Source organism: Triticum urartu, chromosome 1A (genome assembly GCF_056163025.1).
Source record: "Triticum urartu cultivar PI428250 chromosome 1A, HENAU_Tu73, whole genome shotgun sequence".
Taxonomy (NCBI): domain Eukaryota; kingdom Viridiplantae; phylum Streptophyta; class Magnoliopsida; order Poales; family Poaceae; genus Triticum; species Triticum urartu.
Window position 1 is genome coordinate 60764071 of NC_141873.1, and position 26985 is coordinate 60791055.

Here is a 26985-nt window from a genome sequence, read left to right on the forward strand (position 1 = left end):
CCCAACCGAATACCCGGCATGTTAAGGGCCTATTCGGTTCACAGGAATATGAAACGTAGGAATGGAGAAACCCATAGGAATGAGAAAGGAACAGAGGTGCAAAACTGAGGATTCAAAACCGGAGGAAAACAGAAGAGCTGGACGTTCGGTACGGCGTTGGAAGAGCAGAGGAAGCCGTTCCATAAGGGGTGCTCAAAGCATAACTTTATGAAAAAAAAATTTGGCTGCATAGTGATTCTCTTAGGTAAAACATCTGGCTATGGAATAAATTATTTGGGAAGTGATTGATCTTTCTCGGGCATACGTGAAACATGAGCTCCGACTGGATTTACTATTTCCTGTAGGATCACCTGGCTAGAGCAGTATTCCGGAGGAAACTGAACTAGCATTTCCTGTGATCCGAATGGCCGGTTGGTCCAAAATCCTCTGGAATACCGATTCCTGCAGATTTCCTGTAAAAAACTGTGAACCGAATAGGCCCTAAGTATTGCCCAACCCCGAACCCCCAAGCTGGCCTCATCCCAAAGGAAAATCCCCCACCCCCACCCTGAGGAAGCTGTAGTACGGAGTAGAAGATAGATCGATCTAGGGTTTTCTTCCGTCAGGAGAGCGGCGATGGCGGAGACGCAGGCAGAAATCGATTCTTACATTGAGCTTTACTGGGCTGATAGGATGGAGGCGTTCTTGGAGGAGGAGGAAGCGGAGGAGGAGACGGAGAGAAGGGAGAGTGGTTCCGGCGGCGAAATGAAGAAAAGGAAGACGGCGGCGGGAGTAGGCTCGAAGAAGGCGGCGGCGGCGGCGGAGGATCCGGTGGAGGAGAGCGACAACGAAGAGGGGCAAGTGGAGTCGATCAGTACAGCGAAATCGAATCTGGCGAGGACAAAAAAGATTCTAAACGCAAAGATTGCCAAGCTTGTGGGAGTGGAGAGCGGGGAGGGCCCCCATTATAAGACCAAGACGATGACCGAGGAAGACGTCGCGGCGGCAGCCATGTACAGAGCCAAGGGGGAGGAGGCGCACATGAACCAGGATCGGAAGGGGGAGCTGGACGCCGTCATCAAGTGGATCGCCACGGGAGATCCCGAGGCAATCAGGATCTCGGACCAGTGGATGGCTGAAAATGTGGAGGCCATGAAGCTGGAGCCAAAAGATCCTACCGACTGGCTGGCCGAACAAGCCAAGGACTACCGTGAATTCTGGGATCTTCTATGGGCCGGCTCCTTCGGTAAATGGGAGGATATCAGTAAGCAAACCCAAATCTTCCCCCTATCTACCTTCTGATCAATTGCTCTTGGAAATATCTAACCAAATAGTCTTGATCGATTGACATCAATCTGCAGCGCTTATCCAACCCATGCTTTACACGGACGAGAAGCCTCCGCAAGATGTGTACCCCATCCGAACTCTGCAGGTCTTTTCGGTCAAAGTAGCAGCCATCACAGAGGAATTGGGGTGGCCGCTGCATGTCTTTGGTATCGTTGCCGCACGCGACTCATTGGATCACAATCGCAACATTATCTTTGGCCGTCAAAGGGATAACTGCCAAACCATCGACAGTGAGGTTTGTATATTCGTCTCGACAGTTATTTGGTGCCTATGTTACCTCTGTGAACATTATTTGTTCTGGTATTCACATGACTTCAAATTATATACAAATGTACTGGGCTATTGGGAGATATATGATGAAATTACTCTCTACTGTTATTTGGTGCCTATGTTACCTCTGTGAACACTATTTGTTCTGGTTTTCACATGACTTCAAATAATATACAAATGTACTGGGCTATTGGGAGATATATGATGATATTAGAGATTTAAATTACTTATTTTAGGCTTTGCGGAGATGAAATATACATACCCTCGGCATATGTTAACATCAGTGGCTTTTGGTTTCTCTGAACTATGATTACAGTTAATAATTCATATCAATACAGATATGCTCCTTCCGTTCCTAAATATTAGTTTTTTTAGAGATACCAATATGGACTACATACGGAGCAAAATGAGTGAATCTACACTCTAAACTACGTCTATATACATCCATATGTAATCCATATTGACATCTCTAAAAGACTTGTATTTAGGAATGGAGGGAGTATTAGTTTGCGGGGGTCCGTGATATTGCTACCAAGTTCCATGCATGAACTAGGTGATTCTAAACCAGCCATTGTAAACCTGATTGTTACTAGGAAATAGCTTCACGAAAAAAATGGTACTACCTCGTCCGGTTTATAGGGCTTATCTTGAAATTTTAGTTTTTCTGTTTTATAAGTCTCAAATTTTTAGTTTTTCCGTTTTACTCAATTTGATTGTTTCACCTTGGTTGGTGAGATTTTTGAATTGAGCCCTATAAACCGGAAGAGAGGGAGTAGTAGCTATTGCCAATGGTTATGAGAAATCATACCAAATGATCAATCCATGGAGTATTATAAGTATACTAGTGTAAGTGGGAATCATTCCTTTTCTTTTTCTGCAAAAAATTCTAAGTTCTTAAAGGATGCCACATAAGAAATCAACGACATGAAATCACATGTATGCTTGCATGGTGTTCAATTTTGTTTGAGTTGACTTACGGGTTCGAGTATAATCTTTGTGCATTTCAAATGTCAAGTTTGTGTAAATTTCTTCCAGGCCGATATAGGGGAATAGTGACTGCACTTTTTACCCTCTCTTTACTGTTTCCCTATGAAAATAATTGGCCCTTGACAATGTGTCCCCACAGCGGATAGGCAGATTCTTGAGTCTCTTTCCTCCTCCAGTTTGTTTGAGACCAGTCACCAGTATTCTATTTTTTTTTGTACTTGATAATTTCTTGTGTTCTCCTGTGAAATTCTGCTTGCAAATGTTTTAGCACTGTTTTCAATCTATTGGCAAAGGAATCTCTTTAGAAAATTGCTTTAGAGTATATGCACCCCTTAGCAAAAAAATATTGTTTGTCTCTAAATCGTTTGCATCCTGTGTACAGTTTCCTAGTATATGTTTTGATTATGCTGTTCAATGTTTGCCTCTCCTTTTGCTTTAGTATATATACATATTGTTAGTTTAAATTGGTTCTTCAAAACATGAGGGTTTTGAAGATCAACAATGCTTGCTGACCCAATTCGAACTTATTTGCTGTTACAGTCTTGGCAAAGTCTGCCTTTTAGTGTTTGCTACCAAAAGATATTTACTTCAAGCTCTTATTGATAAGTTTAGCTTGATAAATGGATTACTTCTCCATGGATGCATTGTTCCTTGGTGTCAGCATATATTGGTTTTCTTCCAATCCAGTCGTTCCAGTTGTATTTTTCGATAAATAACACATAATTTGTTTTGTAAATTTTGCATGCAGAATCGATACCTGACACTGACAGGTCCTACCCGTGCTGTTGTGGTTGTGGATCCTGTGTTCTTTGAGGTTGACTTGCGAGTGAAGGGCAGAACTGAATCTGAGGATAGAGCTTTGAGCTATCTAGTTGTTAATTGTCGTGAGTCTGGCTGTCGTGAATCGTACATGTTTAAACGTGTCGAAACTAGCAAGCTTAGCACAGTGGAATTGACATTGGGTGACATGGCTGAATCTGTGGAGGCCACCATCAGTGTCAGAGTTGTCGATGGGGAATGGCCAGAAGGCTTTGGAGGTCTAATTTCTGCCCGTACCGCCAGTATCAGTGACATAGAAATCAAGTTGCTTGCTTTCGATAAACTGCCAGTTGCAGCTGATGGCACGATACAGCTTTCACGCCGTGTTTTGTCTGTCGAAGCTGATGGAATGCTGAGAGTCTCTGTCATGGCAAATGGTTTGGAGGATCAAACTGTTGAGGGAGATTCTAAAGCATTCAAAGCCAGGGAAGCCTCCAGAAGCACGCGTATGCTTCAAGTTCGCTCTTGTAAGCTGGAGGTCACCATCGCATGGTCTCTTGTCCCGGCTATGGTCTAGGGAGGATGTAATGGCTTGGGGTGATGTGTGTTTGTGTTTAATGTTATGCAGTGAAGCTGTTATTTCTGGAGTGATGTGTGTTGTTAGGGGTACCTTTATCCTCGTTAGATTAGTGTCAAGTACTATATTATATGTAACGTGGGCAGATTAAGATAGATTTGACTATGTAATGTGGGCAGATTAAGTACTATGGAGTACTTGACTATGTAATGTGGACAAGTTAAGTTTGATTTGACCATGTAATGTTGGCAGATTAAGATATACTTGACTATGTAATGTGGGCACATTAAGTTGCTCCCTCCGATCCATATTAATTGATGCACAATTGTTGGTATAAATTTGTAGTACTAAAGTTGTATTAAGTGTATGTCAATTAATTTGGATCAAGGGAGGACTAGATTTTATTTGCTGTTTTTTTCATAGTAATAGTAAATTGTCTCGATCAACGATTCTTGCATTGAGAGAAGCAATGCCAATTTGTGGTCTTGGTCTCGTTTGGCCTGGAGATGGCGCAAATGAAGGACACTTAAAAGTAGAGGGACGGTAATCATTGCTTAAAGGTGCATGGAAATGGAAACAGTATGCAGTTTCCGTCAGTCACTAAACACTTCTTGTAGAGGGACGGTAATCATTGCTTCTCCTGATGCAAGTAGATCCAGTGCTAATCCTGTTCAAAACGGGGTTGCCAGCCTCCCACTCTTATAGTGACGACCATGTCAGCCACACACGCCACTTGCCACTGGAGCTCTTTTACTTCCATTCAGCAATTCGAATTTTGAACGTGCGTCGTGCTCACAAACAAGATCGGTACATGGATGCATGTTAGACAAATGTCTACAGCCCAAGACCAAATCTAGCACGCAGCAACTCTTATGAGACATTTTGCAATACATATATGCTTATACCCAGGTAAAAAAGCAACCAACACGTTCAAGAAAGCAGTTCCATTTCATAAATTAAGGAAACTTCATATTACACAAGCAGAAGTTTTTTTTTCATCAGCAAAGTCATCATCGCTCCTCTCGAAATTCAGTCCTCATTTCTCAGTAACACCCAAAGGCCTTGTGCATGTGGTCCGCCGGTGCCCTTCCATACCACAATTCTTGCATCTACCGGGCTTTCGTGGTTTCTTCAGGGCATCCCGTCTCTCAGGGCATGTAGTTTGTTTGTGCCCTTCGCATCTGCTTATCCGGTGCGATGCCTTTTCTCGACTATTTGTTGGTCTTCCAACTCCCCTCTGCTTATCCGGTGCTTTTAGACCGTGCAGACCATTCACATTAACAGAGTTTCCAGTACTTTCGCCTACTGAGTCCCTCCTACGATGCCTTTTCTCTACTATTTGTTGGTCTTCCAACTCCCCTCTGCTTATCCGGTGCTTTTAGACCGTGCAGACCATTCACATTAACAGAGTTTCCAGTACTGATGCATTTTTCAGCACCGTCGCCACCCAGATATGCTATCTCATCATTGCCAAGCAATGTACCAGGAGTTAAGCCGGCCATTCGGTCGTGGAGACCCAAGCCGACCCTCTTCTCGGCCAAAGGTGCACCACTCACCAGCAGGGCGTCCAAACCTTCATATAGGTGATCGTACGCTGTCGCACCCGCATCATCCATCCTCACCACCTCCATGGCTTTCAGGTACAGCTTCGAGTGTCTACAGGTAAAGGACATGTTAGCTGAGTTGTCTCTCTGATACTGAGCCCGGTGTTGCGACAGTATGTCCCTCGCGTCCTTTGTGCACCGCTTCACTATATGCTTAGCGGGGATCTCTTCGAGATGAAGTATTTCCATCACCTGTGTTGTTGGAAAAATAAGCAATTAGTTATGCTTTGTCGAGAAACATTTTTCATCCTATCAGGATAAAATTTGCTGCGGAAGTTTACCCTCGGAACATGGCTGCACAACATCCCAGTGTGCTCGAACTGACCACATTCACATGTAAACTGTCATTGGTCATCATTTATGTTCACTTCATACTCAATCTGCTCCATTTTTCTCTCTTGGCTGCATTGTTGTGGACTGCAAGATATTTCCTCATCTTCTCTATTTTCGGTGACATTATAGGCAGTAGCTTCGGTTACTAGGCGCCTAAACTCTTCGTACATCGCTCTTGTGTATATCCTACTTGCATACCGCTCTATCGCCAAATTAGTTCTCCTCACTGCTCCACCCTGTCAATACCATTGAGCATTTTCTCGGAGTTAGCAGTACTAACAAATGACATTATATTTACTCGATCTCGATATAAAACAAATGCTTCCCGTCTTTTAACTTAAAAAACTAAAGGAACGAATTACTTACTATCATTGTCCTCTTCTCCTCATAGCTATCCTCTCGCTCTCGATCAAACTACAGCCTCATGTATTGCCTCACAGAAACGTGCATTGGACTCGCTGGTGGCATGTAGGTCTTCAGCATGTGATTCACACTTTCGCTGCGTTGAGTGCTCATCATCTTGGCGCAGAAAACCCCCTCGAAGTACGACTTCCCCACTTTTCTCTAATCTCATACAACTGCGTCATGTATGTATGGTTCCTCAAATTGTGTTTATATAACAAAATACCCCTGCCTCGAACTCATCTATGGTTAACATGTAGTTCACAACCTTGTGGAACTCAGCTTGAAAATCAGATTTCTTCGTATGCAACAGCCCTAACATCTCCTTTGCTTTCTTCAGGACATGCCATTTGCACCACCTGTGCACCGTGCCTGGATAAACCTTCTTTATGGCCAATTCCATGGCTCGGTTTTGGTCTGCAAACACAAGTCGTCAGCTATACATGAAGTGTGACTTTTACCAACACAAGGGTATCGTGCTGTCCATGACTTACCTATCAGAATAGTCCTTGGAGAAGGTCCTCCCATCATCTGCATGAACTGCAAGAACACCCATTCGAAACTCTCTTCTTATCCGTCCCTCATCAAGACACCATCAAGAATTATACTCTGAAAATGATTGTTCATCCCAACAAATAGTCCAGAAGGCATGTCGTACAGGCTTCCTGTAAGTGGTGTCGAAAGTTACGGCATCCCAAAGAACCTGTACTGCATTCTGCTGCTCCCATTTGTTCACATGACGTTCTTCACTTTACTACCTATTTTTTGCCGGAACTTTGTATGTAAAACCGGGGTCACCATTAACAATGTCCGCAAACACCTCCAAAGTCTTCTGGACATCATCCTCCGCCTGCTCACGGCTTATCTCCCTGCAAATGTTCCTTGGAGTCCTTTTTGTAAATGCTTCTCGACTGATCCGAAATAGCTGCAAATTATGCTGCACACCTTACCAAGATTCACATTATTCTCCCTCATCTGCTTTTATCAAATCCTTAGTGTGTGCTTGTGTGAGGGCCAGTGCACCTTCTCGCCCATCGTCGGTGACATGGAGTGGTTGTGGCTTTCACGGTGCTCAGTAATATACCAACTGTTATCCGCAACGCGTAGCAATCTAATCAAGGCTGGACACTCGCACCTGCACGACCTGCTATTCTCCATCTCTGGCTTTCCCTTCAGGTTGTCCATACAGATCGCAAGGTCAGAACACTTATCTAGAATCTCAAACAAAAAACTACACGGAATTCAAAACTTACCGAACAACCGCAGACGATCTCCTGCATGCATTTAGTTCTCTCTGCATTCAACCGGCTCTTGCCATATCTAATACCAAAGCCAATTTCCCACGAATACAGATTGTAAAAGCTGTATGCTTCGCCCAACGAATCAAAACTCAATCCTAGTTCAGGTCTTATTACACTTTTTGTTGGTTTCTCCGTGTATTTCCGAATTGACTGCTCCAAAGCACTCATTCGAGGTGGACACGGACTCCGGTCTGGTGGCGCACTACCCAGTCTTAACCTGCATTTCAACGTTTCTTCAGTATCGATATAAGACCGGCATCAACTATGTTGTGGTTTTCACTCACTAACGTAAGATCTCTAACATTTTCTTTCAGTGATGCAAATGGGCCGTGGTGGCATATTTTCTTTTTTTGTTCTTAACTACCTATTCGCCTATTTCAGGTCTGAAATAGAAACCATGTTCTAAAATTTTCACCAACACATGCTTTCAAAAGATTACGAATACAATTTCTGAATGCTACGAAACCACGATTTCTTCTCTTCATACATTTTTGTCCATCCAGGGGCCTGGGGATTGATTCTGTAAGTAGATTGCGTGGACCTCGCCGGGGACGACTTGTGCCGTCGGTGAACCCCAGCGCGAGCAGCATCGTTGCAGTCGCCGCCAACCTGCTGACCACATTCAGAGCTAGCACTGGAATAAGCCTGGACCGCTCGCTCCTGCTCCTCCATTCGCTAACAAAACCAGAGGAGCCGGATCCGGCTGCTCATGGCTGTCCGTGAATTCCTCAAGCAGGGGAAACCTGTCAAAATAGATGCGACCATTGGCATCCATTGACAGTCATTCCACATGTAATCTACTCCCGTCCTATTTTTTATCGGATCCAGAATCATTTACCTGTCAACAGCGTCGAGGAGGAACTCCATGCCCGCATCTTCCATTGTCTCAGCCAGCTCCGGCCGTAGCCTAGCTAGCGTCACCTCAAGGGACAACTTCGCCGGGCATTACGCTGGGGTGCGGCGGCGGCGGACGGATGGAGTCGACCGGAGGGAAGGGTGTCGAGGGCGTGCTGCCGCCGCCACCTCAACTTTTACTTTTTTTTTTCTTTGAGGCAATCTCGCGAAGCTTTATTCAACCCGTCACAATGTTTACAGGGACTAAAGAAAGACCTTCCGGATGGCCCAGCCATACATGACACCCTCCTTATTGGAGCTCCTAAACTCCTAAACTCAACTTTTACTGAGGGTGTGGGGGGTGGTTGGGCGGCAAGGGTTTGCAGAACACGAGCATGTGTATTGCACCCGTGACGGCCCAACTTTTCGCCTGACGACCTGTTCCTCTTATCTGTTCCATGGATCGGGAAAGACATTAACGTCCTGGTCCATGGACCAGACGCCAACCACATCTACGGGTCCATATCATGCGCCCTGTTTCGTACCGTATTTCACCTCCATGCGAATTTCCAGCGGACCGCGTCTGACACGGCTGACCTCCTTTTCCAGATCCCGAGCGAGGAACGGAAGGCATAGATATCGGGAGCAGCTGGGCACGGGCACCAAATCGCCCCTCCCATACTATGCTACTTTCATTCACCATGACGTACACTGAGAATTTCATATTGTCAAATGAAATTAGTAGAGAAACACAATCTCTCGGAGTCCCTTACGCAGCAGAAACTATTACATTCTGATTGTTATTCGCGGGTTAAGTTTTGAACATTGTTTGATTGTTATTGTCTTTCAAAGTCACTGCTTCTACAAGTAGGCGTAAAGGCATGATTAGTTCCACGAATCTCTAGATGGAGGTAAGATTTGAACAACCACGTACAACATCACATTTGACACATGAGGAAGGTACAAACGGGTGTTATAATCATATGTAGATGGGTTTCGCTGGTACAACCACCATTGTCAACTTCTAATAAACGTGATTGACTCAATTTTGTATCATCTTTGGGAATCATATAACCGTTAAAAGTGAGTGACTGTTCATCGGAACTGTTTATAGTCTGAATATTCATAAGGTTCGGTCGATGCCCGCCTCCCCACAAACTTGACTTGCATGTTTCCCCGCAAAAACCTCTCCACGCCTACTTTTATTTACAAACACAAAGAGCGCTATTCTTCTTTAGTTAAGTAGTCCCCCCTCTATGAGACCGTAAGACCCTGGTGGAATTGAAGGCTCGCTTAATAATAGGCAAGAGGGGACCCTTTCTTGCCCAACCCTACCTACATCAGTAAAATTAGAACCGAGAAAGACAATGTTCAACACACGTGAGACAAAATGAAGGTATGGGACGGCTAGTTCACCATGGAAAGAGAATTCCATACTTTAGTTTAGTAGTCTTCTTTGTTCGAAAAATGTGCAGTGGAAAGGGATGCTAGTCGGCTTTGGCGAAGTTGTAGGCCCAAATAGATCAGATCAAGAGTGATTCCTCACCTATCCTGTCAGGGGCCAAGTCAAAGGCTCGAGTATAGATTCCCTATATGGCTATACTCATGTGAAGAATCCATAAAAACAGACCGGGAAGTATGTTTGTCCACGAAAAAAGCTCGTTCATGATACCATGAATTCCCACGTTCCTGCATGCCTTAAGCCAACAGGTCCCATACTGTAGTTAATTGGAGCTGCTAGCCACTCGATCGGCCAGCTCCATGTTCTCCGAAGGCAGCACAGGTATCTTAGGTACACATTCAGAAGCGGCGTTTTTTGTTATGAACATATTCAGAAGCGGCATTTTTTGTTTAGAAACAACGTTTACAAAATTCTGCATTTCACTGAAATTTTTGAATATTTTTTAGGTTATGTGAACAATTTTTTAAAACAGAAACGTTTTCCGAAATTACTTTTTTTAGAAGATAAACATTTTCTGAAATCTACTAACGTTTTTTAATACATGAACATTTTCTGAACCTGTGAAAAATATTTACTAAAAAATATTTTTTTGAAAACACGAACAATATTTGGAAAACTAGAGCGCATTTTAAAATTCTGAACTCATTTATAAAATATAGCGAAATAGAAATTATGATTTTTATAAAAAATTGTTCACATGAGAAAATTTTGAAACGCTGAACTTTTATTAAAACACGAACAAATTTTGAAATTCTAAACATTTTTTAAAAGAGTGAAGGAAATACCAGTGCTCAAACGCTCAGATGGGTTGGCCCATCCTACGATTGTGTGTGCGATTGCCTGATTATTTGCCGTGACGTGCGGCAAATAGGGAATTTCGTACTTTCGGGGAGTAGCGTCAATTAGACGGCACCATGCACAGGCCGCCAGACTAGGCCGGCCCTTAGGTCGCGTGGGAAATCAGGGAAAATCACCGAAAAAAGAATGGTAGTGCGATGGATCGAACGTTGTAGCTCTCGCTACTGACTGCTCGTCGCTAGCGACAAGAGCTGATAGGCTTCAGTATCTAACTAGGAAACTTGCACTACAAGAAATATCCATCAGCGACTGGTTTACTATAGTGAACAAGTCTTTTTCTACTATTTCTTTATTTTTTCTTCAGTTATTTATTTGTTTATTTTACATTTTTTCATTATTTCTTTTTTCTTTTAAAAATTCACGCACTTTTATTTTTTTTAAATCAATACATGTTCGCCTTTTCAAATTTATCCATAAAATAAAAGTATTTGCGTTTCTTTTTTAAAATTTATGAACTTTTTTTAAACACAAAAATTTATTAAATTTGGAACAAAAAATTTAAAAACATGATTATTTTTTGAAATTCCAGAATATTTTTAAAATTGTACACAATATTTTGGTATTCCAATTTTTCTTTCAAATGTTTGAACTGGTTCTAAAAAGAATAATAATGTTCAAAAATAATAAAAATAAACTAACCAAATAGAAAATAAAAAAATGCTTAAGCCTTCGCCCAACTAGGTGACGACATCTCTCCCTTCGGGCTCGTGTTGGGGAAAACCCTATTTGCCTCTTTATTTTTTGAAATAAATGCAAGCATTAGGATTTGAACCCTGGTGGCTGGGTGTTAAGGCATATCTCTCTAGATGTAGTTTTGGTGATTGATGACAACATGTTTGCGGACTAATCATGTGCTTTGAGCATTTCAGAGATTCATCCTTTGGCACAAGATGATTTCTTTCCCCTCGGAGTGTTATTCAAGACGGTGTAGCTCTTTCGCTTCGATTTTGGTGAACTAGTTCCGTAGGAGTCACCGTACTATCAAGAGGGGGTCCGCTTTGGTAAGGCTAGGGTGAAATCAACACGTACACTTCCTTTTCACACCATCTGAGATTTCCCGCTTCAATGGAGAGCTCTTTCCCCCTTTCTTTGTGCTTCGTCTGGTCCCAGCGGTAGTACCGCGGTGCCCAGTGGTAGTACGCTTAGGAGTCACAGGCGGCAGTACCGCTCCGCAGCGGTAGTACCGCCGGTGGGTCCTCAGCCGTAGTACCGATGCGTTACCAGGCTCCTACCGTGTCGATTCGAGGGGGTCGCTTCTCGTGTCGGATTGTGCGGCACTAAGCAACGGCAGTAGAGCGGTAGTGCCGCTCATGAGCGGTAGTACTACCCTACCACCGCGGCAGTACCGCACTGGGTCCCTCTCCTGCTCTCTCTCTCCTGCCCTCCAGACTGCACGGCAGTACCGCCTAGGGGAGCGGTAGTACCGCTGAGCACAGCGGTAGTATCGTTGCCTCCTGCGGTAGTACCGCCCTTTGCGGGGCTGTTTTGGGGGGTAACGGTTGGATTGTTCCCCCACTATATAAGGGGGTCTTCTTCCCCAAAGTTGACTCAACTTTTTCCCCAAAAGCTGCTGGAATTTTGTCTATTTTGGGCCTAGCCCAATAGCAGTTTCAGAAATTCCTAATAAATCCTAGAGGCCCACGCAGTCCATTCGTGCAAGGCAAGAGGTGGAACTAAAGTTTAGTCCCACATTGCTAGTTTAGAGGGAGTTGGGCCTCTTTATAAGGGAGGCTCTTTCTCCACATGTATGAGGGTGAGAACAAGAGGGACATCCACGCGCGCTCCTCCTCCGCCGCCCGCCTCGCCACGACGCGCCGCGGGTTGCGGGAATGAGCCGATGTCTAAGTTTTTGCCACGCACGACGGGTATACGAAAGGTCACGCGGGAGCTGAAACGTTTTCTGTAGTGGACACTGAATTCGAACGACGCGTCTCTTCCGCCGCTGCCTGTTCGCTTCGTCTCCCTCTGTTTCTTCACTTCCCGTCGCAGCCTGTTCGCGTCCGTCTCTTGTGCCTATAAAAGGGAGGTCGCTCCTCCCAGAGAGATACACCAGAACAACGCAATACTCTCGCCTCCAAGTTCCTGCCCACTGAGCTGCTGCTACGATCTTCCTCATCTCGGCTTGCGGCGTGCACCGCAGGTCGGGACAGTAGGCCTCCGGAACCGCACCTTTTGAGTCCTGTACGGGAGAAGGGTGATAAGGTTTTTGGGGAGCGCTCCGCGCGACTACTGGCCACTTCATCACGGACTCTGACGACTACTTCCCCGACGACGACTTCTTCCCTGACGTCGACAACCTCATCGACGACATGGCTGGAGAGGATGTCGACCCCAAGTCCAGTGTTTCTGCTGCTGCTGTCCCGTATGTGTTCTTGCTCTTTCTGTTAGATGTCCTGCCACAGTTCTTTGCTCTAGTTTCTGCCCTACATATGATAGGTTCTACTTCATATATGTGATATGTCTCCAACGTATCTATAATTTTTGATTGCTCCATGCTATATTATCTACTGTTTTGGGCAATATTGGGCTTTATTATCCACTTTTATATTATTTTTGGGACTAACCTATTAACCGGAGGCCCAGCCCAGATTTGCTGTTTTTTGCCTATTTCAGTGTTTCGAAGAAAAGGAATATCAAACGAAGTCGAAACGGAACGAAATCAACTAGAGAAGTTATTTTTGAAAGGAAAGCTACCGGATGGACTTGGACCCCACGTCAGGAGAGAAGGGAGGTGCTCACGAGGGTGGGGAGCGTGCCCCCCCTAGGGCGCGCCCCCTGCCTCGTGGGGCCCCGAAGCTCCACCGACGTACTTCCTGCACCCATATATACCTATGTACCCTAAAACTTCCAGAACGGAGATTAGATCGGGAGTTCCGCCACCGCAAGCCTCTGTAGCCACCAAAAGTCAATCGGGACCCTGTTCCGACACCCTGCCGGAGGGGGGGGAACCCTCACCGGTGGCCATCTTCATCATCCCGGCGCTCTCCATGACGAGGAGGGAGTGGTTCACCCTCGGGGCTGAGGGTATGTACCAGTAGCTATGTGTTTAATCTCTCTCTCTCTCTCTCTCTCTCGTGTTGTTGATTTGGCACGATCTTGATGTATCGCGAGCTTTGCTATTATAGTTGGATCTTATGTTTCTTCTCCCCCTCTTCTCTCTTGTAATGGATTGAGTTTTCCCATTGAAGTAATCTTATCGGATTGAGTCTTTAAAGATTTGAGAACACTTGATGTATGTCTTGCCGTGCGTATCTGTGGTGACAATGGGATATCACGTGATTCACTTGATGTACGTTTTGTGATCAACTTGCGGGTTCCGCCCAATAACCTATGCATAGGGGTTGGCACACGTTTTCGTCTTGATTCTCCGATAGAAACTTTGGGGCACTCTTTGAGGTTCTATGTATTGGTTGAATAGATGAATTAAGATTGTGTGATGCATATCGTATAATCATACCCACGGATACTTGAGGCGACATTGGAGTATCTAGGTGACATTAGGGTTTTGGTTGATTTGTGTCTTAAGGTGTTATTCTAGTACGAACTCTAGGGCTGTTTGTGACACTTATAGAAATAGCCCAACAGATTGATTGAAAAGAATAACTTTGAGGTGGTTTCGTACCCTACCATAATCTCTTCGTTTGTTCTCCGCTATTAGTGACTTTGGAGTGACTTTTTGTTGCATGTTGAGGGATAGTTATATGATCCAATTATGTTATTATTGTTGAGAGAACTTGCACTAGTGAAAGTATGAACCCTAGGCCTTGTTTCCTAGCATTGCAATACCGTTTACGCTCACTTTTATCGCTTTCTACCTTGCTTTTTTTATATTTTCAGATTACAAAAACCTATATCTACCATCCATATTGCACTTGTATCACCATCTCTTCGCCGAACTAGTGCACCTAGCTATACAATTTACCATTGTATTGGGTGTGTTGGGGACACAAGAGACTCTTTGCTATTTGGTTGCAGGGTTGCTTGAGAGAGACCATCTTCATCCTACGCCTCCCACGGATTGATAAACCTTAGGTCATCCACTTGAGGGAAATTTGCTACTGTCCTACAAACCTCTGCACTTGGAGGCCCAACAACGTCTACAAGAAGAAGGTTGTGTAGTAGACATCAAGCTCTTTTCTGGCGCCGTTGCCGGGGAGGCTAGGTAAGCGGCACTCACACCCCGTCAACTAAGCTCTTTTCTGGTGCCGTTGCTGGGGAGGTTAGTGCTTGAAGGTATATCTTTAGATCTTGCAATTGAATCTTTTTGTTTCTTGTTTTAGCACTAGTTTGGTTTATAAAAGAAAACTACAAAAAATGGAATTGAGTTTTCTCATACGCTTCATCTTTTTAATATCTTTCGTGAGTATGATGGAAAGGAAAATTGTGCCAAAGTGTTAGAAGAAGAATGCATTAGAATGTTTGGCACTAAATATTTATATGATGAGCATGATTGCAATGTTGTTAGTATGAATTCCTTGAATATCCATGATGCTAATGATATGCAAAGCCACAAGCTTGGGGAAGCTATGTTTGATGAAGATGGTATTTTTTGTCCCCCAAGCTTTGATGAGCAAATTTACTATGATGAAAGCATGCATCCTATCTATGATGATTATTGTGATGACATGTATGCTTTAAAGAATAATGATAACCATGAAACTTGTCATCTTGATCTTAATTTTCAATCACATGATAGTTATTTTGTTGAGTTTGCTCCCACTATTATGAGAAGAAATTTGCTTATGTGGAGAGTAGTAAATTTTCTATGCAAGTAGATCATGAAAAGAATGCTTTAGGTGCTGGTTATATTGTTGAATTCATTCATGATGCTACTGAAAATTATTATGAGGGAGAAACATATGCTTGTAGGAATCGCAATAATATCAAGTTTCCTCTCTATGTGCTTAAAGTTTTAAAGTTATGCTTGTTTTGCCTTCCTATGCTAGTTGATTATTGTTCCCATAAATTGTTTGCTCACAAAATCCCTATGCATAGGAAGTGGGTTAGACTTAAATGTGTTAGTCATATTCTTCATGATGCTCTCTTTATGTTTCAATACTTATCTTTTGTGTGAGCATCATTGAAATCATCATGCCTAGCTAGGGGCGTTAAACGATAGCGCTTGTTGGGAGGCAACCCAATTTTATTTTAGTTTCTTGCTTTTTGGTTCTGTTTAGGAATAAATAATCCATCTAGCTTCTGTTTAGATGTGGTTTTATGTTTTAATTAGTGTTTGTGCCAAGTAGAACCTTTGGGAAGACTTGGGTGAAGTCTTTATGATCATGCTGTAAAAAACAGAAACTTTAGCGCTCACGAGATTAGCTAAAACTTTTTACTGGAGAGTGTTATTTAGTTTATTCTTTTTGAAGATGATTACTAGACAAATTCCTCAGGTCCACCAATTTATTTTAGAATTTTTGGAGTTCCAGAAGTTTGCGTTAGTTACAGATTACTACAGACTGTTCTGTTTTTGACAGATTCTGTTTTTCGTGTGTTGTTTGTTTATTTTGATGAATCTATGGCTAGTAAAATAGTTTATAAACCATAGAGAAGTTGGAATACAGTAGGTTTAACACCAATATAAATAAAGAATGAGTTCATTACAATACCTTGAATTGGTGTTTTGTTTTCTTTCGCTAACGGAGCTCACGAGTTTTCTGTTAAGTTTTGTGTTGTGAAGTTTTCAAGTTTTGGGTAAATATTCGATGGACTATGGAATAAGGAGTGGCAAGAGCCTAAGCTTGGGGATGCCCAAGGCACCCCAAGGTAATATTCAGGGATAATCAAGAGCCTAAGCTTGGGGATGCCCCGGATGGCATCCCCTCTTTCGTCTTCGTTCATCGGTAACTTAACTTGGAGCTATATTTTTATTCATCACATGATATGTGTTTTGCTTGGAGCGTCATTTTATTTTCTTTAGCTTTGCTTGCTGTTTGAATAAAGAATCAAGATCTGAAATTCTTAAATGTTAGAGAGTCTTCACATAGTTGCATAATTATCCGACTACTCGTTGATCTTCACTTATATCTTTTGGAGTAGTTTGTTATTGCTCTAGTGCTTCACTTATATCTTTTAGAGCACGTTGGTGGTTTTATTTTGAAGAAATAGTTGAACTCTCATGCTTCACTTATATTATTTTGAGAGACTTAAATAGCATGGTAATGTGCTTAATTCTAATATGCTAGGTATTCAAGAATAGTAAAAACTTTCTTATGAGTGTGTTGAATACTAAGAAAAGTTTGATGCTTGATAATTGTTTTGAGATATGAAGATGGTAACATTAGAGTCATGCTAGTTGAGTAGTTGTGAATTTGAGAAATACTTGTGTTAAAGTTTGTGATTCCCGTAGCATGCACGTATGGTGAACCGTTATGTGATGAACTCGGAGCATGATTTATTTATTGATTGTCTTCCTTATGAGTGGCGGTCGGGGACGAGCGATGGTCTTTTCCTACCAATCTATCCCCCTAGGAGCATGCGCGTAATACTTTGCTTTGATAACTAGTAGATTTTTGCAATAAGTATATGAGTTCTTCATGACTAATGTTGAGTCCATGGATTATACACACTTTTCTTCCTTCCACCATTGCTAGCCTCTCTAATACCGCGCACCTTTCGCCGGTATCATACACCCAGCATATACCTTCCTCAGAACAGCCACCATACCTACCTATCATGGCATTTCCATAGCCATTCCGAGATATATTGCCATGCAACTTTCCACCGTTCCGTTTATTATGACACACTCCATCATTGTCATATTGCTTAGCATGATCATGTAGTTGACATCGTATTTGTGGCAAAGCCACCGTTCATAATTCTTTCATACATGTCACTCTTGATTCATTGCATATCCCGGTACACCGCCGGAGGCATTCACATAGAGTCATATTTCGTTCTAAGTATCGAGTTGTAATTGTTGAGTTGTAAGAAAAATAAAAGTGTGATGATCATCATTTTTAGAGCATTGTCCCAAGTGAGGAAAGGATGATGGAGACTATGATTCCCCCACAAGTCGGGATGAGGCTCCGGACGAAAAATAAAAAAAAAAAGAAAAAAAGATGCCATAAAAAAGGGCCCAAATAAAAAAATGAGAGAAAAAGAGAGAAGGGACAAAGTTACTATCCTTTTACCACACTTGTGCTTCAAAGTAGCACCATGATCTTCATGATAGAGAGTCTCTCATTTTGTCACTTTCATATACTAGTGGGAATTTTTCATTACAGAACTTGGCTTGTATACTCCAATGATGGGCTTCCTCAAATTGCCCTAGGTCTTCGTGAGCAAGTGAGTTGGATGCACACCCACTTAGTTTCTTTTGATTGAGCTTCCATATACTTATAGCTCTAGTGCATCCGTTGCATGGCAATCCCTACTCACTCACATTGATATCTATTGATGGGCATCTCCATAGCCCGTTGATACGCCTAGTTGATGTGAGACTATCTTCCCCTCTTTTTGTCTTCTCCACAACCACCATTCTATTCCACATATAGTGCTATATCCATGGCTCACGCTCATGTATTGCGTGAAGATCGAAAAAGTTTTGAAAATGTTAAAGTATGAAACAATTGCTTGACTTGTCATCGGGGTTGTGCATGATTTAAATACTTTGTGTGGTCAAGATAGAGCATAGCCATGCTATATGATTTTGTAGGGATAACTTTCTTTGGCCATGTTATTTTCAGAAGACATAATTGCTTAGTTAGTATGCTTTAGGTATTATTATTTTTATGTCAATATGAACACTTTTCTTGAATCTTTCGGATCTGAATATTCATATCACAATTAAGAAGAATTACAATGAAATTATGCCTAATAGCATTCCACATCAAAAATTATCTTTTTCATCATTTACATACTCGAGGACGAGCAAGAATTAAGCTTGGGGATGCTTGATACGTCTCCAACGTATCTATAATTTTTGATTGCTCCATGCTATATTATCTAATGTTTTGGGCAATATTGGGATTTATTATCCACTTTTATATTATTTTTGGGACTAACCTATTAACTGGAGGCCCAGCCCAGATTTGCTGTTTTTTTGTGCCTATTTCAGTGTTTCGAAGAAAAGGAATATCAAACGAAGTCGAAACAGAACGAAATCAACTGGAGAAGTTATTTTTGGAAGGAAAGCTACTGGATGGACTTGGACCCCATGTCAGGAGAGAAGGGAGGTGCTCACGAGGGTGGGGGCGCCCCCCCTAAGGGCGCGCCCCCTACCTCGTCGGGCCCCCGAAGCTCCATCGACGTACTTCCTGCACCCATATATACCTACGTACCCTAAAACTTCTAGAACGGAGATTAGATTGGGAGTTCCGCCGCCGCAAGCCTATGTAGCCACCAAAAGTCAATCGGGACCCTGTTCCGGCACCCTGCCGGAGGGGGGGGGGAACCCTCATCGGTGGCCATCTTCATCATCCCGGCGCTCTCCATGACGAGGAGGGAGTAGTTCACCCTCGGGGCTGAGGGTATGTACCAGTAGCTATGTGTTTGATCTCTCTCTCTCTCATGTTCTTGATTTGGCACGATCTTGATGTATCGCGAGCTTTGCTATTATAGTTGGATCTTATGTTTCTTCTCCCCCTCTTCTCTCTTGTAATGGATTGAGTTTTCCCCTTGAAGTAATCTTATCGGATTGAGTCTTTAAAGATTTGAGAACACTTCATGTATGTCTTGCCATGCGTATCTGTGGTGACAATGGGATATCACGTGATTCACTTGATGTATGGTTTGGTGATCAACTTGCGGGTTCCGCCATGAACCTATGCATAGGGGTTGGCACACGTTTTCTTCTTGATTCTCCGGTAGAAACTTTGGGGCACTCTTTGAGGTTCTATGTGTTGGTTGAATAGATGAATTGAGATTGTGTGATGCATATCATATAATCATACCCACGGATACTTGAGGTGACATTGGAGTATCTAGGTGACATTAGGGTTTTGGTTGATTTGTGTCTTAAGGTGTTATTCTAGTACGAACTCTAGGGCTGTTTGTGACACTTATAGGAATAGCCCAACGGATTGATTGGAAAGAATAACTTTGAGGTGGTTTCGTACCCTACTATAATCTCTTCGTTTGTTCTCCGCTATTAGTGACTTTGGAGTGACTTTTTGTTGCATGTTGAGGTATAGTTATATGATCCAATTATGTTATTATTTTTGAGAGAACTTGCACTAGTGAAAGTATGAACCCTAGGCCTTGTTTCCGAGCATTGCAATACCGTTTACACTCACTTTTATCGCTTTCTACCTTGCTGTTTTTATATTTCCAGATTACAAAAACCTATATCTACCATCCATATTGCACTTGTATCACTATCTCTTCGCCGAACTAGTGCACCTATACAATTTACCATTGTATTGGGTGTGTTGGGGACACAAGAGACTCTTTGCTATTTGGTTGCAGCGTTGCTTGAGAGAGACCATCTTCATCCTACGCCTCCCATGGATTGATAAACCTTAGGTCATCCACTTGAGGGAAATTTGCTACTGTCCTGCAAACCTCTGCACTTGGAGGCCCAACAACGTCTACAAGAAGAAGGTTGTGTAGTAGACATCAATATGCAACTTCATCTAGTGTCTGTTCTAGATGTGTTTAGTACAAGTTCATATATGCAGATGCTATTTACCTTCACTCTGTCAGATTGCATGACTTGCTTTATCTCTGCTATATTAGTCATGCTTTATCTAGTATTTCCATTAGCAAAATTATTTGGTAAGTTGCTCATATTTCCAACAATCCAAAAACCCTATTATAGGCAATTTACACCAAGTGGTTTTGCTGCTTCCATGAGACCTCCTATGTTTGAGGGTATCCACTATAAGAGGTGGCGCGTGAGAGCAGTCTTATGATTTCAAACCATGAGTTGCTATGACGTCACTCTTGGCAAACCTGAAGGAGAGCTTGATGCTCAACAGGTACAAGCTTTTCAGAAAATGGATACTCTGTTTAAGGCTGCTCTCTTGAGTGTTCTTGGTGAGAACATAGTTGATGCTTATGCGTCAATTGATAATGGAAAAGATATGTGGGATGCACTCGAGGTCAAGTTTGGGGTCTCGGATGCTGGCACTGAGCTGTACATCATGGAGCAATTCTATGATTACAGGATGACTGAAGAGCGCTCCGTAGTTGAGCAAGCTCATGAGATACAGTCATTTGCTAGAGAACTTGAGCACTTTAGTTGTATGCTACCGGACAAGTTTGTTGCCGGAGGTATTATCACCAAGCTTCCTCCTTCATGGAGGAACTTTGCTACCTTACTGAAACACAAGAGACAGGAGTTTTCCGTCCTGGATCTCATTGGCACTCTTGATGTGGAAGAAAAGGCGAGAGCAAAGGACACACCTGCTCGAGGTATTGAGGGAGGATCTAGTGCCAATCTGGTACAGAAGAAGAACTTCCAGCCCCACAAGTTCAAGAACAAGGGCAAGTTTGATGGTAAAGCAAAGTTTGATGGGAAGAACAAGGTTGTGCAACACACGAACTTCAAGAAGAAGAATGACAAGAAGAAAGGTGCTTGTCATGTGTGTGGGGATCCTGATCATTGGGCTCCTAGTTGCCCTAATCGCTATGACAAGCGTCATCCTGGGAAAGGCGGCAAGACCACTAATGTTGTCATTGGAGACACTGACATGAAGGATGCTGGGTATGGTATATTTCCCACTATTCTTTCAGTATGTCATTCTCCTGATTGGTTGATTGACACGTGTGCTAATGTGCATGTATGCGGTGATATTTCCATGTTTTCGTCTTATCAGACCGCAGGGACTTCAACTGTGCTGATGGGCAACGGTTCAAGTGCTTCTGTTCGTGGTGTTGACACGGTCGATCTGAAGTTTACTTCGGGGAAGATCGTGCGGCTGAAGAATGTGCATTATGTCCCCTCCGTCAATAAAAATCTTGTTAGCGGATCTCTTCTGTGTAGAGATGGCTATAAGCTTGTCTTTGAGTCGAATAAATTTGTAATATCCAAGTATGGAACTTTTGTTGGTAAAGTCTATGAGTCAGGAGGCCTGTTTCGTTTATCCTTGTCAGACGTTTGCAATAAAGTTGTTAATCATGTTTAGTGAATCAAATGTGTGGCATTCACGTCTTTGTCATGTTAACTTTGGTTGCATGTCGCGACTAGCGAAGTTGAACTTAATCCCTAGTTTCATCACTGTCAAGGGATCTTAGTGTCAAGTTTGTGTGCAAGCTAAGCAACCTCGTAAGTCTCACACGACTGCGGAAACGAGAAATCTTGCACCACTAGAGCTCATACATTCAGATCTATGTGAAATGAATGGCATTTTAACAAAAGGTGGAAAGAAATATTTCATGACATTAATTGACGACTCCACTAGATACTGTCGTGTGTATCTTCTAAAATCTAAGGATGAGGCTTTGAACTTTTTCAAGATCTATAAAGCTGAAGTGGAAAACCAACTTGATCGGAAAATCAAGAGGCTTAGGTCCGACCGTGGTGGAGAGTATTTTTCCAATGAATTTGATGCTTTTTGTGCGGAACATGGTATAATCCATGAGAGGACGCCTCCCTATTCACAGTCAAATGGGGTGGCCGAAAAAAAGAACCGTACTCTAACTGATTTGGTTAACGCCATGTTAGACACATCGGGTCTCTCCAAGGCATGGTGGGGGGAGGCGATATTGATGGCATGTCATGTCCTAAACCGAGTTCCCACAAAGAACAAAGAGATAACTCCATTCGAGGAATGGGAGAAGAAAATGTTAAAACTCTCTTATCTACGAACATGGGGTTGTTTGGCGAAAGTCAATGTTCCAATTCCAAAGAAGCGGAAGCTTGGACCAAAGACTGTGGATTGTGTTTTCTTGGGATATGCTTTTCATAGCATTGGCTATAGATTCATGGTTGTAAAATATGAGGTACCTGACATGCATGTCGGTACGATCATGGAGTCGAATGATGCGACTTTCTTTGAAGATATCTTTCCTATGAAGGATATGACTACCTCGTCTAATCAGGAGATGCCTAGTTCATCGAATCAGGAACCAGTTACAATTACCGAACCTGTAATTTCGATGGAACACTTTGAAAGTCCTGTGGAGGAGAACAATGAAGTTCCTACTAGGAGCAAGAGACAGAGGACTGCAAAGTCCTTTGGTGATGATTTTCTTGTGTATCTCATAGATGACACTCCCAGTTCTATTTCAGAGGCCTATGCATCTGAAGATGCTGACTACTGGAAGGAAGCGGTTCGTTGCGAGATGGATTCCATCTTGGCGAATGAAACTTGGGAGTTAACTGATCGTCCTTATGGGTGCAAACCTATAGGATGCAAATGGGTATTCAAGAAGAAGCTTAGGCCTGATGGTATTATTGAAAAGTACAAGGCTCGGCTCGTGGCTAAGGGTTATACCCAAAAGGAAGGTGAAGACTTCTTTGATACTTACTCACCTGTGGCTCGACTGACCACTATTCGAGTTCTACTTTCACTAGCTGCCTCACATGGTCTTCTTGTTCATCAAATGGATGTTAAGACTGCTTTCATAAATGGAGAGTTGGACAAGGAAATTTATATGGAACAATCAGATGGGTTTGTACTAGATGGTCAGGAAGGAAAAGTGTGTAAGTTGCTGAAGTCTTTGTATGGACTCAAGCAAGCACCCAAACAGTGGCATGAGAAGTTTGAAAGAACTTTAACAGCTGCAGGCTTTGTTGTGAACGAAGCTGACAAATGTGTGTACTATCGCCATGGTGGGGGCGAGGGAGTTATCCTTTGCTTGTACGTTGATGACATACTGATTTTCGGAACAAATCTGAATGTTATCAAGGAGGTCAAGGATTTCCTATCTCGTTGTTTTGAGATGAAGGATTTAGGAGTGGCTGATGTCATTCTAAACATCAAGTTTTTGAGAGACGATGATGGTGGGATTACATTGCTTCAATCCCACTATGTGGAAAAGATCTTGAGTCGCTTTGGCTATAGTGACTGCAAGCCCTCTCCAACACCATATGATGGAAGTGTGTTACTTCGAAAGAATCGAAGGATTGCTAGAGACCAATTGAAATATTCTCAGATTATTGGCTCGCTTATGTACTTAGCCAGTGGTACAAGACCTGACATCTCTTTTGCTGTTAGCAAACTGAGTCGGTTTGTCTCAAAACCAGGAGATGTGCATTGGAAACCTCTAGAAAGAGTTTTGCGTTATTTGAAAGGCACTGCTAATTATGGAATTCACTACACTGGGCACCCAAAGGTGCTTGAAGGGTATAGTGACTCAAACTAGATCTCAGATGCTGATGAGATAAAAGCCACGAGCGGATATGTATTCACTCATGGAGGTGGCGCTATTTCTTGGAAGCCCTGCAAGCAGACCATCTTAACGAGGTCAACAATGGAAGCAGAACTCACAGCACTAGATACAGCTACGGTCGAAGCAGATTGGCTTCGCCGGCTCTTGAATGACTTGCCGGTGGTTGAGAAACCTGTACCGGGTATCCTTATGAACTGCGACAATCAAACTGTGATCACGAAAGTGAGCAGCTCAAAGGATAACATGAAGTCATCAAGACATGTTCAGAGAAGGTTAAAGTCTGTCAGGAAAATGAAAAACTCCGGAGTTATTGTATTGGATTATATCCAAACGTCTAAGAATCTGATAGATCCTTTTACCAAGGGTCTATCACGTAATGTGATAGATAATGCATCGAGGCAGATGGGTATGAGACCCACAATATGAGTTGTTCACAGTGGTAACCTATTCTTTGTGATCGGAGATCCCGTGAATTAGATGTGGAAGACAAGCTGTTGGTCAACTGAGAGGAGAGTATCCTTACTGTCAACAATACCACTCCATGAAGATGCAATACTCTCCTAATATGCATGGCAGGTTGATGTATATCTTAATGTGTTCTAAGTGGCTCATTGAAGCAGAGATGTCGTCCTGCAGAACATCTTTTGAAGAACGCACCTATATGAGTCTGATTGTCAAACGTCGCAATCTATGAGAGTAGGGTTCTCTCTAGTAAACTCATGAAAGGTCACGAGTATGCCGCATAAGCTCCACCAGCGGGGAAGACCCACGGTAGCCACGTATCGGTCAAGGCTTTATGTGAAGCTAGATTCGCAGAAAACTTGCAGTTCAAGGCCTAGTCCACTGTTCTAGTTGCTTACTAGTGTAGCATAGAGTTCTAGGTGGAAGTTCAACTTAACAGTCTCCACTGCAGTACCGGTATATAAAACAATGTTTTGGAACCAAAGGCAATTTTTGTGTGCCTCTGGGATCTGGTGGGGGATTGCTGGAATTTTTTCTATTTTGGGCCTAGCCCAATAGCAGTTTCAGAAATTCCTAATAAATCCTAGAGGCCCACGCAGCCCATTCGTGCAAGGCAAGAGGTGGAACTAAAATTTAGTCCCACATTGCTAGTTTAGAGGGAGTTGGACCTCTTTATAAGGGAGGCTCTTTCTCCACATGTATGAGGGTGAGAACAAGAGGGACATATACACGCGCTCCTCCTCCGCTGCCCGCCTCGCCACGCCACGACGCGCCGCGGGTTCATATGATAGATTCTGCCCTACATATGATAGGTTCTACTTCATATATGCAACTTCATCTAGTGTCTGTTCTAGATGTGTTTAGTACAAGTTCATATATGCAGATGCTATTTACCTTCACTCTGTCATATTGCATGACTTGCTTTATCTCTGCTATATTACTCATGCTTTATCTAGTATTTCCATTAGCAAAATTATTTGGTAAATTGCTCATATTTCCAACAAAAGCTTCATTGTTGCTCCAAGCTCCATTTTCGCCCGATCTCTCTCCCAAGCCAATCAAACTTGTTGATTTGCTCGGGATTGGTTGAGAAGGCCCCAATCTACACTTCCATCAAGAGAAATTTGATTCCCCCGCTAATCCTTAGCAGATCTTGTTACTCTTGGGTGCTTGAGCACCCTAGACGGTTGAGGTCACCGCGGAGCCATAGTCCATTGTGGTGAAGCTTCGTGGTGTCGTTAGGAGCCTCCAATTGAGTTGTGGAGATTGCCCCATCCTTGTTTGTAAAGGTCCGGTCGCCGCCTTCAAGGGCACCAATAGTGGAATCACGGCATCTCGCATTGTGTGAGGGCGTGAGGAGAATACGGTGGCCCTAGTGGGTTCTTGGAGAGCATTGTGCCTCCACACCGCTCCAACGGAGACGTACTTCCCCTCAAAAGGAAGGAACTTCGGTAACACATCCTTGTTTTCACCGGCTCCACTCTTGGTTATCTCGTCCCTTTACTTTTGCAAGCTTACTTGTGTTAATTCCCTTACTTGCTTGTGTGCTTGTTGTTGTTGCATCATATAGGTTGCTTACCTAGTTGCATATCTAGACAACCTACTTTGATGCAAAGTTTAAATTGGTAAAGAAAAGCTAAAAATTGTTAGTTGCTTATTCACCCCCCTCTAGTCAACTATAACGATCCTTTCACTGGGGATACCACAGTCCCTCTAACCATCCAACCACAAGTTGGTTCGCCTATTTGCCTCTTATTGCATCAGACAGTCGCTATTTCTCATAGAACCGATCGATACGAGTGAACATGAGCCAGGCCATTTTAATCTACTTGTTGCCTCAGCAGATGCCGGTTTTTGAAGCCTTCTAGATGGTTCTAGGCCGGTTTTTACCGGTTTCTATACATACTTAGTTATTGATTTATTCATATTTAAAAAAAGTTCAAATATTAGAAATAATGGTCGCATTTTTTGAAAAAGTTCAGAGTTTCAAAATTGTTTGTGTTTTAAAAAATTGTTCGGGATTTCAAAATAGTTACTCAATTTTCAAAAAAAAATTAAGAGTTTCAAAATGTGTTCCACTTTTTGAAAATTTTCTTTGCATTGTTTCATGTTCAAAAAAAGTGACATTCGAAATTCCAAAAAAGAAATTTTGTTGCGTTCAAATTCGTTTCATGTTTATAAAAAGTCACGTTCAAATTCCTAAAAATAAATGTAAAAAATGGTCAACATCCATATCAAAAAATTTAGCGTGTATTGAATACTTGTTCAATGTGTAATTAAAAAAATCCAAATGTGTGTCTAAATAGTTCGTATGTTTAAAAAGCATATTCAGAAAATATTTAATTTCTTCACACAGTTTTGAAAGATTTTTTTTTTGCGATACAATTTTGAAAGAATATTCATTCTTGTTTTCACAAAGAAATGAGAAAAAGAAGAAAAACAATGGAAAACCGAGCAGCAAAAAAACATGAACATTTTTTACTTTGCAATGTCATTTTGGGCCTTTGGATGAGCTCAAACTGTGGTGAAGCT

At 42.6% G+C, this 26985-nt stretch overlaps 1 protein-coding gene and 1 long non-coding RNA gene across 2 annotated transcripts; one reads left to right on the forward strand and one right to left on the reverse strand.

Moving 5' to 3' along the window:
• The first annotated feature begins 498 nt into the window (after positions 1 to 498).
• Positions 499 to 4178, forward strand: LOC125546540 (uncharacterized). The gene is made up of 3 exons (XM_048710768.2): positions 499 to 1243; positions 1341 to 1561; positions 3332 to 4178. Exons 1-3 carry the CDS (start codon positions 616 to 618, stop codon positions 3917 to 3919), a joined length of 1437 nt encoding a protein of 478 aa, XP_048566725.2. The 5' UTR covers positions 499 to 615; the 3' UTR covers positions 3920 to 4178.
• Positions 4179 to 4795: 617 nt separating this feature from the next.
• On the reverse strand, positions 4796 to 7245 carry LOC125554737 (uncharacterized). Its single transcript, XR_007304442.2, has 4 exons — positions 6753 to 7245; positions 6223 to 6675; positions 5805 to 6092; positions 4796 to 5715 (listed from the first exon to the last, which is right to left on the reverse strand). It is a non-coding gene; the product is annotated as an uncharacterized LOC125554737 (long non-coding RNA).
• Positions 7246 to 26985: the final 19740 nt, after the last annotated feature.